The sequence below is a fragment of the Setaria viridis genome, chromosome 9 (assembly GCF_005286985.2).
Source record: "Setaria viridis chromosome 9, Setaria_viridis_v4.0, whole genome shotgun sequence".
NCBI lineage: Eukaryota > Viridiplantae > Streptophyta > Magnoliopsida > Poales > Poaceae > Setaria > Setaria viridis.
Genome location: NC_048271.2, coordinates 47,335,277 through 47,349,475, shown reverse-complemented (window position 1 = coordinate 47,349,475; position 14,199 = coordinate 47,335,277). Strand labels below are relative to the sequence as shown.

Sequence of the window (14,199 nt, the reverse complement as noted above, 5' to 3'; positions counted from 1 at the left end):
ACCTCTTGAACGCATGGAAACGAAAATGACGTTCACATAAATTAAAAAGATACACGAGGAAAATAACAGAAGAAAGAATAACACAGCATGAACGACCCATTTTTTTTTAAAAAAAGAAGACAAAATATTTGCTCACCTAACATTTGCATCGGTGACCAACTGCCTGTTAACGATAACTATAATGCAGCGTTAGTTATGGAGCCACGTCACGGCTCACAATTAGTCATGTTCGTTCCTTAATTTAGCCGGAAGCAAACGAGCACAGAAAGAACGCCTTTTTAATAAAAGGGAAGGGGGGAAACACACACTGAATTTGATTCCATTTTCCCATGCCTGCTCATGCGTTGATTCAACTGGGGGATTTATTTATTGCGATCGGCCAGCCCGGTTCTTTGTCTTCTCCCTCGCATCATCCCTGCCTCTGCTTGCCGATCCGCCTGTGGATGAGGGGGCCCCATGGCTCACATGGACGCCGCGAGCCGGAGGGCGCGCAGAGCTCGTCACGCCGGTATGTTTGTCCCTGCCGCCCAGCCACCCATGTGTGCGTGTCTGCCCGCCGCCGCCGCCGCCGCCCAGTTCCTGTTCCGCGGAGGGGATGGCATGGCGCCGGAGATTCTATAATCCCTAACGCGATTCCGGATTCCCATCATGCTCGCGGTTTGTTTATCGATCTTCTCCGCCAGGCCATCATCGAGTGCTCCAGTGCTCCTCGGACGTTGTTGCTGCGACCGACTGCGATTGCGATGCGATTGCTTTTCGATCCGATCGAGTTTTCTTATGCGCCATTGCTGACTCATTGGTGGCTTTTTGTGGCGAGGTCTGAGGTTGAAGTGGGGCGGCTTTTCGCGGTGATTGCGTTCGCAACCGTCACGAAATGGGGGATGTGGGAGTATGATTGAGAGGCCGAGGGGCGCTGGTTGCTTAGCCGCGTTGCGTTGCGTTGCATGCGATCGGCTCCTAGATATCTTGTCCAATTCTTGTGTGGTGCGAATTGCATTGGGGAATGGCTTTGTGTGGGTAGATGGAGTGGGGAGGGCACTTGCATGGCCTTCTTTTACAATTGGTTGGTTCATACTTCTTCTTTTTTTTTCTCGGTCAACTTTTTAGCTCTTCTTTTTCCTCTCTCTCCTTTTCTTGGATTTTATTTCCGCATTGAGCTGGGATTGAGTGTTTTTTTTTGAGAGGGAGGGGTGATAGAATTGGGAAATTTGTAGTAGGTGAATTGGGCAAGTGGGCGAAAAAAGAGACCAAAAGGCAGGAGGAAATGCTGCTACAAGCTGCTGATGGAGTAATGGGGTCTTTCGTGGTTCATCTTGTTTCTTGCAGCCATTGCTGGTAGCTGCATTTGACGTGTGTCCGAGCTTGATGGAGGCGAGGGGCCAACCGGGCGAGGACAGGCCGGCGGCGCAGCTTGAGCCGGCGACGATGGACTCGCCGAGGGCGGCGCAGGCGGCGACGCGCCGCAAGAAGATGACGAAGCAGCTGACGGGGAAGCGGGACGACACGGCGATGCACGCGGCGGCGCGCGCCGGGCAGCTCGCCTCCATGCGGGAGATGCTGTCCGGAAAGGACACCGAGGAGGTGGCGGCGCTGCTGTCGAGGCAGAACCAGGCTGGGGAGACGCCGCTGTTCGTGGCCGCCGAGTACGGGTACGTGGCCCTGGTGGCGGAGCTGATCAAGTACCACGACGTCGCCACCGCCAGCATCAAGGCCCGCAGCGGCTACGACGCCCTCCACATCGCCGCCAAGCAAGGGGATGTAGGTATTGTTGGTTTCTCATGATCGCCATTAATTCTCTCTTGCTCGATCCCATGCCATGTCGGAGACAATCTCGAGATGGATGTGATGATGATATGGTACATTATATGCATCCCATGCAGATGTTGTGAGGGAGCTGCTTCTGGCGCTGCCGCAGCTGGCGATGACGGTGGACGCGTCGAACACGACGGCGCTGAACACGGCGGCGACGCAGGGGCACATGGACGTGGTGCAGCTGCTGCTGCAGGTGGACGGGAGCCTGGCCCTGATCGCGCGGAGCAACGGCAAGACGGCGCTGCACTCGGCGGCGCGGAACGGGCACGTGGAGGTGGTCCGCGCGCTGCTGGAGGCGGAGCCCAGCATCGCGCTGCGCACGGACAAGAAGGGGCAGACCGCGCTGCACATGGCCGCCAAGGGCACCAGGCTGGACCTCGTCGACGCGCTCCTGGCCGCCGAGCCGGCGCTGCTCAACCAGCCGGACAACAAGGACAACACCGCGCTGCACATCGCCGCTCGCAAGGCGCGCCACGAGATCATCAGGCGGCTGGTCGCGGCGCCCGACGCGAACCTGAATGCGATCAACCGGTCCCGCGAGACCCCGCTGGACACGGCGGAGAAGATGGGCAACGCCGAGGTGGCGGAGCTCCTGGCGGAGCACGGCGTGATGACGGCGCGCGCCCTCAGCCCCGGCGGCGGCGGCGGCGGCGGCGGCAAGCAGGCGCGGGAGCTGAAGCAGCAAGTGAGCGACATCAAGCACGAGGTGCACTCGCAGCTGGAGCAGACGCGGCAGACGCGGGTGCGCATGCAGGGCATCGCCAAGCGCATCAACAAGCTCCACGAGGAGGGTCTGAACAACGCCATCAACTCCACGACGGTGGTGGCCGTGCTGATCGCGACGGTGGCGTTCGCGGCCATCTTCACGGTGCCCGGGGAGTACGTGCAGGACCCGGGGAGCCTGGCGCCCGGGCAGCAGCTGGGAGAGGCCAACATCTCCCACGAGACGGCCTTCATCATCTTCTTCGTCTTCGACTCGGTGTCGCTTTTCATCTCGCTGGCCGTCGTGGTGGTGCAGACGTCGGTGGTGGTGATCGAGCGAAAGGCCAAGAAGCAGATGATGGCGGTGATCAACAAGCTCATGTGGGTGGCGTGCGTGCTCATCAGCGTCTCCTTCCTGGCGCTCTCGTTCGTGGTGGTGGGACGCGCCGAGCGGTGGCTGGCCGTGTGCGTCACCATCATGGGCGGAACCATCCTGGTCACCACCATCGGCACCATGCTCTACTGGGTCATCGCGCACCGGGTCGAGGCCAAGCGGATGCGCAGCATCAAGCGCGCATCGCTCAGCCGATCCCGATCCTTCTCCTGCTCCGGCATGTCGGAGGCCGAGTGGATCGACGAGGAGTACAAGAGGATGTACGCAATCTGACTGACCACCCATGCTGGCAGGCTTCCTCAGCCGTGCATGACCGACCATGGCGAAAAGTTACCGTGCCGCGGGCCGGGCTAACATTTTTTTTGCAGTAGCTCGATCTGAATTATTTACTCTCTGCTGAACTTGTTTCATAATAAGGAGGACTGAAGTAGCGAATAAACCAGCGATTTAGAACTCTGCACAGCTTCCGTGATTTCTTTCTCTTCGAGGGGATTGTGCGTCTGCTCTTCTTAACGAGGCCGGATGGGCTGTGCTTCCTGGTCTTGGTCATCTTATGAGCTAGTCTCTGCGGCCCACGCAACCTTGCTCAATCTACGATGCAGTGAGTAAGACCTATCAAAGTGGGATATTTAAGAGAGGATATTTTATAGAAAGTTTGCGTTATTGGTACGTGGTAATAGCACAATCACTAAGAGCAACTTCAAAAGATTCCGTATCCTACCTTTAATACCTTGTTTAGGGAGAAAAAAAAGAAAAAATAACTCCAATAGCTCCCCCAAAGCTTCCTCAAGCTATTCGCGACGCTAAAACAGAGCCCGTCGCCGCACATATTTTCGCGATTTCCTCCTCCCCCAATCGCCCCCTTCCTGCGCACGAGAGTCTTTTCCCGCAAGATTTGTCGTGCGCGCGAGGCAAGAAGCTCTACGGCGGCGGGGACGGCGACCAGCCCGGAATCGAGCATGGAAACCTATACAAGATGGTGATATGTCGAGCGCATGACGACCAGGGGCTCACCTACATCCCATTTTTGCGTTTTTTTTTTTTGCATCGGGAAGGCCGGGACGACGGCGTTCCACGGGAGGGCAGCCATGGTGGCTGACGGCTCGGGCGGCCAAGGGAACTTGAATCCCCGATGCCAGGAGCCAAGGCTGCGGCCAGGAGACGGCGAAGGAGGGAGCTGAAGAGGTGGGGAAGGTGCGTGCGTGGGTGATTGGTGGGAGATGGCCAGAGGGTGCTGTCGTGGGGGGGGGGGGGGGGGCGAAGGTTGGGGTCGAGCGACAATGGCGACTCGGGCAGCGGCGATTTTCAGGCGTGGGGTGGCCGAAGCTCAAGGGGAACGGCTCGAGGACGTCGTGCGGGGGGTTGTGAAGCTTAGGGTGGCGGCTATTGGGTTGAGGCGGCGTAAAGCTGGAGGATTTTGGCCGGCGGCGAGGAGGAGCTCGCTCTGTTTTGGTTCTTCTTCGGCTGGAGGAAGAAAAAGAAAGAATGAGACGGGGAGAGAGTAGGGAGGCGCCGGGTTAGGCCCAATTATGATGATGTGGCCTGTTTTGAAATATTAGGGGCTAGTTATTAGCGATTTACTGTAGGTTGATATGTTTTTTAGGAAAAACTTTTTGGAAGAACCCCTGATACGTAGTTTTGGGGAAGAACTTCTTAGGAAACTCTTTGAGTTACTCTAAGCCTTGAAATAGTGATATCAAATAGCCATGTAAAGTTACAAATATCCTATAAATGACATTATATTTTTAGTTCCTTTAAGGCTTACAACAAGAATAACTTTAAATTTGATTTATGGAACTGAAAATTTTCAATGATATTCAACTATGCAGAATTATTATTATTATTATTTTGCGTTTTATTTTAGCACGTGTCTAATGAAATATATGTATCGTGTGAATGCTGCCAAGAGTTTTCAATAAATGGCAGCGCACTTAGCTGCATGTTTGAAATACTTTCAAATTACATCTATGCAAACTGTAATACTTCTATTTCTCTTGCTTGTATCTGAATTCCTTTTATTCACACATCATAAAATATGATTGAATTCTTGGCTTAACTAACAAAAGAGTTAACATCAATAAGAAATTATGAGTTATCTGATTTCACTCATGGTTGACAAGCATAACGACGTGCACGGTTCATAAGTTATTTTGTTCATGTAAACCGATCAAAGCCAACAATAAGATTACCCGATTCCCTAGTGTTAACATGCAAAAAGTTGAAACTTCATTACATTTACTCAGTATCACTACTTGGAGAGGAAATATGCGATCGCGTACCTCCATCATCATTGTCGGGTAGGCACGGCAGACTCGGGTGGCAGAGCGAGAGGGAGGGGGAAGTGAGGGCGAGTGACGGGGAGTGAGGCGAACAGCAAACGAGTGGGTCAAGATTTGGGTTGCGATCTATTGGGCACTGCAACTGCTGAGCGTAGCACGCATAATATGATGAGTATATTATATAAATAATACTAGTGTTACTGGGTCTCATCCCTCATCCCATCAGCTCTCAGCTTAATAATAAGGTGATGGAGTTTGATTTCTACACTCATCGTGTCGGCAATGGCAAAAATTCCTACAACAATACCCAGTACACAATATATATGACGTTGGGGGTAGGTACCCCCGAATAACACATTGCACCACGAAAAGCATGTTTTAGGTAGTGTTTATAACTTGATATAGGAGGATACCTATAATGACCCGACATTCCGATTATACTAATTAGTATCATGATTAGGTCAAACTTTAGTAACAAAAAATCTCCTCTCTAGAAAAGCCTAAAAAGGATCAAAATCAAGTTTTCATGCCAAATAGCAATTGAATTGCCAAGCATATGCTCAGACTTAACCACTAACCAAGCCATGCCGATCGCTTTGAACCCAATTGACCAATGACTAGTCAGATCCCTCCATGTCAACCAATTCGGCATTGATGGTTGCACCGCTGCCATCTGCGATCGGACCGACAATTAATGTCGGGACACCACATCACATGCCAGGGACACTTGCCACATTACGCCCCCCCTCCCCCTCCCCCTCCCCCCCACTTGGGCCACCTGTCAGCTCAAACTATCCACTTCACCACGCTCATTCTTATCCAAGCATCACTTTTCTTCTCACCCTCTCACATTCTCTCACTCCATTCTCTTGCTCAAGCCATGAAGGATGAACCATAGAGCTGAACCCTCACACCCTCTCTTGCTCAAGCCTAAGGATTCATTCAAGATGATCATGGAAGCTCAACCATGGGACCATGAGGGAGTTATGAGCAAGGACTTCATCACCAACCCTCTAATCCAACTTAGGTCCCTTGCTTGTATATTGCTTGACCATGCTAAGCCTCTAATACCCTTGAATCCTTCCATAATCAATCCTAACCTAGGACTAGCTTCCAACCCTAACTATTCCCCACTTTTCATCATATATACCATAGAACTTGTACCTCTTGTTGCAAGATGAAATTGGATAATCAAACTAGCCCAACCACCTCTAGAATGCCCTAGCAACAACCCTTGTCCAAAACACACTGCAGAATGAATTTAGCAAGACCTTAACCCAGTAAATTCTTCGAGGCATGTGATCGGACCAGCGCCAATTGATGTCACTTTGACATCCCCCAGCCTAACTTATACGAACCCTTACATCTCTGCACGACTATGACAGATCTAGGGCAGTCAACGAGTGGAGCTCGAGCGAGCCTGCTACCTCAAGTTCGAGCTTGATTTCATCTTGAGCCGAGCTCGAGCGAGCCTGACATAACGATTGAGCTTGGCTCGACTGAAGCTTGAGCTTGACTTGAGAAAGCTCATCAAGGCTTGTTTACATGTTTCTTCGTAGAGGATAAAAGTAATTCATGGGAACGATTCATCTGCTGACCATACAAAATAGGAAAAACTTTCAACTACATGCTAGCTAGGGTGTGGTCACGTAGTGGTAGGGCTTGTAGGCATGCGTATGAATGTGGGATTTGCCAATGTGAGGTCTGATGAGCTCATGTCTTTGAAGTTTTAAGGTAGCCTAAAGGGAACTATAAGTCTAGAACACATATCACATATGGGGCTTCAAAATTAGAAGCTCGTCGAAGGCTCGAGCTCGGCTCGTCAAAGCTCACGAGCTTTCGAGTAGGCTTGAGCTCAGCTTGTTTATCAGTCGAGCCGATCTCAAATCAAACCTATAGCGAGCCGAGTTTGAGTAGCTTGCAAGCCTCGATCTTTTTTAACAGCCCTAGACGGATCACCGCACACAATGGTTATACTATGAAACTTAGACAAAACCAAAATCTATTCTGACCAAGCCCCACCCACTGGGTCGGTCGGGCTGCCTACTGCTAGATGCAATGCAAGAGCAAGAGTCATGCATATGTGAATGTCCACATCCATCATGAAGCAAAGTCAGACCATCACATGCCACACCCACTATCCATGTAAGTCGATAAGAAGTCAAACTTTGATGTGTGGACGATGAACGACTGTTGATCCACACGCGACATTGAACGTTTTGTTCATCACCATCGTAGCATCTATTGAACAATACGGCATCAAGGCTAGAGGCAGGTAAGTGGCCAGCCCTAGCATGATTTTGGATTTGGAGTAAATCATTTTCTATTTACATACTTGTCAAATTGTTCTACCGATCAAGTGATCCAACCTAGCACAATCGTACACATGCCACATGGTCATAATGCGTTCTTGGCTTCTTGGCTCTTACACCGGAAATCAGAATCAGTATATTTTGAATCCGGTTCTACTAACTCCGCATTATTGGGTCAACCATCAAGACTCGATCATGCGCAAAATCCCCTCCCCTCTGGTTAACATGGAATTTATCTTCAATTCTTCATCTCTCACCAACACCGTTGTTGTTTTAATTAATTTTGTTGTGTTTGTGATTCATGGTTCATGAAACACGAGGTCGATTAATTTCTGATGTCTTCTAATGTTAGGAAATATGATTTCGGTTATGAAAAGTGGAAGAAGAAAAAAAATGTACTTGAAATCTTCTCTCACAAGATACAATTCAAGGTTCGGTTTGCATTCATTCCTACGTTGCAAATAGATAATATGTGATAGCTACCATTCTTATACAACTTCTTCTATTTCAAATTGTAAGTCATTTTGAGTTTTATTAGTTCATCAACTCGTGCTCGCACATGGACTAATAATTTTAAAAATTATAGTTATTTAAAAATTAATTCTGTGACTAATAATCAAATTATTTATCTTCAACATTTTTATTTGTTTAATATTCTTACAATACTCTAGTTTTGATTGACATTAATTTTCTTACAATACTTTTTCATCCATATTCATATTTTTTCACCTTGTGACGCACCTCCATACATTGCATTTATCATTGAAAATCAGTATTTTTCATCACTGCCTCCCATACGTGTATAAATGGTCTACACATTTTTTTTGACCGAAGTCAGCAGGAGAAGCCCCTACCTATTTTTTTATAATTTTTTTTATTCCAGACCTATTTAATTCGCTCCCACTGGAAGTCGAACCCAGGCTTGCTGAGTACTATTGAGATGCTCTGACCACTAGACTAGAGACCCTTTCGCTAAATGGTCTACACATCGACACACATCATGCATATATACCTTAACTTATTATTTCTACATTAAAAATGATAAAATGGGTATAGAATCATATATTTGTTTACTTTTGATATTTCTATACAAAGAACATGTAGATAATTAGATTAAAAGTTAGGTGCTTACTTTAGGTTATTTTAATAGTGGGTAATTTAGATACAAATTTATAAAAGCATTTTAAGTTATTTTTATAATGACATGTATGGATAATTTAGATGAAGATTATTTGTTACAATAAATTAATTTTTTTATAATGCGAAGGTGGGTAATTTAGATATCGATTTAGGGTTTATTATATTACAAAATTACCCACCTGTGTCATTAGAATATTTTTACAATGACAATGGTGGGTGATTTTTAGAAAATATAATAGACCACTGGCTATGACTATTAGAGTCTCTGGGATTGATGCCGAGTTGTATTTGAATTTTGTGAGAATTTCCTAGCGCATCTTGCACAATCTCCACTTTCTTTTTAAAAAAGTAAGGGGATATAGCTTACTATCAAAGATTGTTACGTTGAGCTCTCTCTCATTTGTTAAATATGCTTACACAATACTTATATAGATATATTATTATTATCTTCAACTGATTGTGATAGACTTTAGTTACAAATTACTCTACAACTTTTTCATCAACATTTAGGATATTTCTTTTTTTTCATTTTGCATCGCAAGTATGCGCTTGAATTTGTTTAATGGACTCTAAATTTGAACTATATTTTAACATGAAAAACTATATTCTCATCACTTTCTCTATATTTTTATAATGGGTGACACACACCATATGTATATATCTTAATTACTATTCTCTATATCAGTAGTGTAAGAAATAGGCAATTTAACATCATATATTGATATTTAATAAAAGTGATTTGGATTCAAATTTTTTAAAATAGCATATGTGAGTATAATGGTAGTTGTGGGCAATTTATGTGCAAATTTAATGTTTTATTTGATATTGGTAATTTAGATGAAGATTGTGTCGGTGTTTAGACCCGACAACCTATCAAGAGGGGTGCTAGTGTTTAGTGCGTTGGGCTCGTTGAGATCAGGAACTCAAAGGTGAACTCGAACACATGATTTAGACAGGTTCGGGCTGCTAGATTGCGTAATACCCTATGTCCTGTGTGTTGGTTGTGTACTTATATTGTATTGGATTAAACTTGTTTAGAGGGCCTCGTCTTATATTCCCGGGGGCAGGGTTACAGGTCGGTTGTTTACAAGAATACTAGTTGGATTAGAGTAATTTCCTAATCCTACTCTAATTGCTATGAGTAATTTCTTAATCCTCGACTAGTTCTTGTCCTTCATGCAGACCACGTCGTCCTGCACCGTAGTCTGTATGTCTGACATGCCTTAGTGCATAGCCCTGAATCTAGGACTATCCAAATCTTGTGGTGGGCCCATAGATGTATATATGACAAGCCCTCGAGTACTTTTTAGTCAAATGCAGTAGTCCCAAGTACCTTTGTAGACTTCTTCGACTAGTTTTTGGTGCTCTTCGAGTACTCCATTGGGTTGAGTCTTCAAAATATACTTGATATGACCACAACATCAACCAACATGTTACAACCTCCAATTTAAGTAACACCAACTCGAGTATCACCTACATCGACACCAGCCCAAGCCTTTGGTGGCCCAATTACATGTAGTCGAGCAAAGAAGCTATAACAAGAGGTGAACATGCTACTTTATGAAGTTCAATTTAATATTAATGATAATTATACACTGCCTAAGTCGTGCACGTTGTTGTTGCTTAGGTTCACCAAGGAGGATGGCAAGAACACACAAGACGATGACTACAGATAAGAACCACACTCGCAGTCGCATAGCTTTTGATTCCTAGAGGCTATGAAGGTGAATGAGCACATCTTGGAAAACTTATCAAGTCTAGTTTTCAATGCCACCAGACCTGATCAGTTTGGAAATTCCATTGTTAAGATCCAACCATATTAGTGAAGAGTAGTCAGAAGGTCAACAATCGGCCAGACGTTCAACTCCCCATGCAAAACTATACCAATGTATAACATTTCGTGGAACATACTGCACATGGTCTGAAAACTTATCAAGTTAAGTTTCCAACTCAACCAACGGCACGTCATTTGGACTTTCCAAGGTGGAGTTATTGCCAAAATACTAAAGACTGCATAGAAGACCAACAACCACGCGGGAACAACTCAGGAACTCTTGTTTCGAGGAGACCCTTTCACAAAGTCTATCTTTTCTTTTTCATTTCGTGTTTATACCTATCTAGGAAGGTTGTTCCTAGTATAAATATCCTTGTACTCCTAAGCAAATGTAGACTTTGATAATTGATATACAAGCCCCCTTTGTTCAGCTGTGTGCTAACAAAACTTGAGAGTGATCTCTACCCCTTTGCTCTTGTGATTTCCTTCATGGGATTATAGAAGCAGTGGCCTCATCCGCTCCCAATTGGTGCTCCTACTCCCTTCAAGGTTTGCCTTGATTGGTTGTAGGCTGTGTTGGTTGGTTCTTTGAGAGTGTGGTTGGGCAAATCCTCGATTCAGGTTGCCGGTTAAAGACAATGGTTGGCTTCGAGTTTTATTTGCCAGGTTGCACTAGTTATCGCTGCTTGCAGCAAGTTATCCGGCTGTTCTACAGCTAGTTATCTGATGATTGATCCTACGTCATGAAGATCGGGACATCGTGTTGTATCATTTGGTATCAAGAGCCATCGTTGCTGCGGTAGGATTCTTTACCCTTAGCTACATATATATTTTTGTCTTTATCCTATCCATCAAAAAGCTAAAAAAAAATTGTCAGAGCCTTTTGTTACAATCTGTTTATCTAGTGAGTTTTGTTAAGTTTTAATCGATTAGAGTCTTTGTTTAGTTGCTGATCATATTATCCTTTGCGTGTCCCTTTGTGCCTTTCCATATATTTGAAAATCCCCATAAAAAAACAACCGATTCTATCCTTTGCGTAAACTTTTATCCTATCAAGATAGCTACTGGTTGTATTTGGTTCTGTCCTTAATATTGTGCAAGTGTTATATCTGGTCTTGTTTAGTATCGTGTAAAAAAAAAGAGTCAAAAAAGAAGAAGAAAGAAAGTTGCAAAAAAATGTATCGAGAAAGTTGGAAAAAAAAGAAGTGTTGGAAAGAAACAAGAACTATCAGATTGTTGATATGCAAGTGTTAAACCTGCGCATTAAGTTGTGTAACCAGTGTGCTATCATTTTATTGGTGCAATTTTTGCTAGGTAATTCTTTTTTAAATTCATCATTCCTAGCATAATCCTTGTTTGCATCAATTCTGAAATTTCATTTGCGCGTGTGTTACTTTGGTTACATCTTTCATATCTCGTGATCAGCACTAGGCATTGATATCTATTTTAGATTGCTACTTAGCTTTACAACAACTAGAATTCAGATTGCTCCTTGTGCATCTTTCCCCACCGAGCTCCACAAATAAGCCACTGTAAATTGAACACGAGTCGTGTATTCGCTTAACCATCACTCTTTTACCACCACACATAGTACTTCTGTAATCTGCAGGGAACTCATAAGAGCTTTGGTTGGTAAGAGAAGGTGAGGTTGTGAGAGCTACCAAATTTTTATATTCCACAAATACCTATTGTTCGTATTTTAGCTAACCTTACACAGGAAGATGGAAGATGTTGAGTAGCAAATTGTGTTACTATGGCACAATTTAATGAACTCCGGCAGAAGAGAGGCAAGACTGGTTGACCCAAGATCTTCGGGCTCTTATGGTTGAAATCAGAGGGCGTCGTCAACCTCATGATGGTGCAAGCAACCATGGTGAAGATGGAGAAAATAGTGATGGAGGAGCTACTGTTAGAAGAGCTAGAGAACAAGAAAGGAGGAACCAAGGTGCTGCACATGGTAGAGGAAGAGAACGAGGTCGAAGAAATAATGACAATGATGAATCTAAAGATATGGATGAAGATAATCATTACCAATATCGCTTTGGTCACCGACGTCATAGAGGAGGCAACCATGAAGAGAGGTTTGGCAAACTGAAATTTACCATGCCAAAATTTGATGGAGGATCTGATCCTGAACCTTATTTCACTTGGAAGTTGAAGGTGGACAAGATTTTTCGCTTGCATAATTATTCAGAGGAGAAGAAATTAGCCATGGCATCTCTTGAGTTTGATGGATATGCTTTGATATGGTGGGAACAACTTCTGCGTGATCGAGAAGAAGATGGAGAACATCCTATTGCGACATGGGATGAGATGAAGCGAGAAATGAGAATTCATTTTGTGCCAAAGCACTATCGGCGTGATCTTTTTGATAAATTGCAGAATCTGAAGCAAGAAAGTTTCTCTATTGAGAAGTATTATAAAGAGATGGAGAAGGCTATAATTAGAGCCAATGTGTATGCGGATGAAGAGCAAACTATTGCATGTTTCATGGCTAGATTACATCACAATATCCAGCCGCATTGTTGAGTTTCAGCCGTACCATCATCTTATTCATTTGGTACATCAAGCAACTAAAGCTGAACGCCAATTGCAGCAAGATGCTAAGAATGGCAAGCTCTTGTCATATGGCATGAGGACTATGTCAGGAGGAGGCAAGTCAATCTCGAGGATTACTGTTGCACCCTCATCGACGAAAAGCTCAAGTGGAGACTTACGTTCTAATGTGCAGGATGTTGTTAGAGGAAAGAATGCTGCTACCCCAAGCACGAACTCTAAACTATTTTCATAATGGAATAGATGGGGGTAGATTGGGGTTACTTTAATTTAGTTCATATAATGGCAGAGAAACTATTTTCATAATGGAATAGATGGTTTTTTTTTTAAAATACAATAAATCGAATGGCTATGATGATTGAGCCTACCAAATTGATGGCTAGATGTTTTGTTTTTTTAGAATTTCTAACCTTTCTCTATTTTTTTAGTGTCCAGGTAGGATTTCTAGGTAGCTTCACGTGGCGGCTTCAAAAGAGACCTCCAATTAGTAATAGTATTTAATTTGGACGGATGGAGTACAAAGTAATAAGTTGCCGCTATTCAGAGGTGTTTGGATACGAGGTGCTAAACTTTAATGTGTCACATCGGATGTTCGGATACTAATTAGGAGAACTAAATATGAGCTAATTATAAAACTAACTGTAGAACCCTGTGCTAATTCGCGAGACGAATCTATTAAGCCTAATTAATCTATCATTAGCAAATGGTTACTGTAGCACCATATTGTCAAATCATGGACTAATTAGGCTTAGTAGATTCATCTCGCAAATTACACTCCATCTGTGCAATTAGCTTTGTACGCCTATGTTTAGTAATATCCGATTTCACGGGTGTTAAACTTTAACAGTAAATATTTAACACCCTGGAGCACAGGCCCTCAGTTACGAACATCGACACTGAACAGTAAATATAGCGATAGGTCTCTGCGACTCTGCGCTCTGCACAGAGACAAGAACTCTTCGCCAGTCTTCAGCGACCGGGAGGAGTTGACCTTATACTGCCGCAGTACAGCTACGGTTTCTTTGCCCCCTGGGCGAACGGTCTCTCCTGTACCTGCAGGGTCGAGACACACGTAAAGGTTGGCCTGGCCCTCCCTGTCTCGCCGCGACTACGACCCGTGCACGCCAGTATGTCGTGCGGCATCGGTATCCTCGCGCAAAGAGCAGAGCGAGGAGCCCTGCCCCGCCCCAAAAAGCGTGGCCAAAACCTCGCGCCGCCCGGTCCGGTTGC

At 45.1% G+C, this 14,199-nt stretch overlaps 1 protein-coding gene across 1 annotated transcript; it reads left to right on the top strand.

The window, feature by feature from the left end:
• Positions 1-97: 97 nt before the first annotated feature.
• On the top strand, positions 98-3,364 carry LOC117838261 (ankyrin repeat-containing protein At5g02620). Its single transcript, XM_034718215.2, has 3 exons — positions 98-508; positions 1,327-1,762; positions 1,881-3,364. The coding sequence occupies exons 2-3, from the start codon at positions 1,366-1,368 to the stop codon at positions 3,179-3,181; spliced, it is 1,698 nt and encodes a 565-aa protein (XP_034574106.1). The 5' UTR covers positions 98-508; positions 1,327-1,365; the 3' UTR covers positions 3,182-3,364.
• The last annotated feature ends 10,835 nt before the right edge of the window (positions 3,365-14,199 follow it).

What these genes read in the sequence shown, in the direction of transcription:
- LOC117838261 (XM_034718215.2), top strand. Translation starts at nt 1,366, where the DNA reads ATGGAGGCGAGGGGCCAACCGGGCGAGGACAGGCCGGCGGCGCAGCTT. An exon ending in CGCCAAGCAAGGGGATGTAG is followed by an intron (nt 1,763 to 1,880) that starts GTATTGTTGGTT and finishes CATCCCATGCAG; the next exon opens with ATGTTGTGAGGGAGCTGCTT.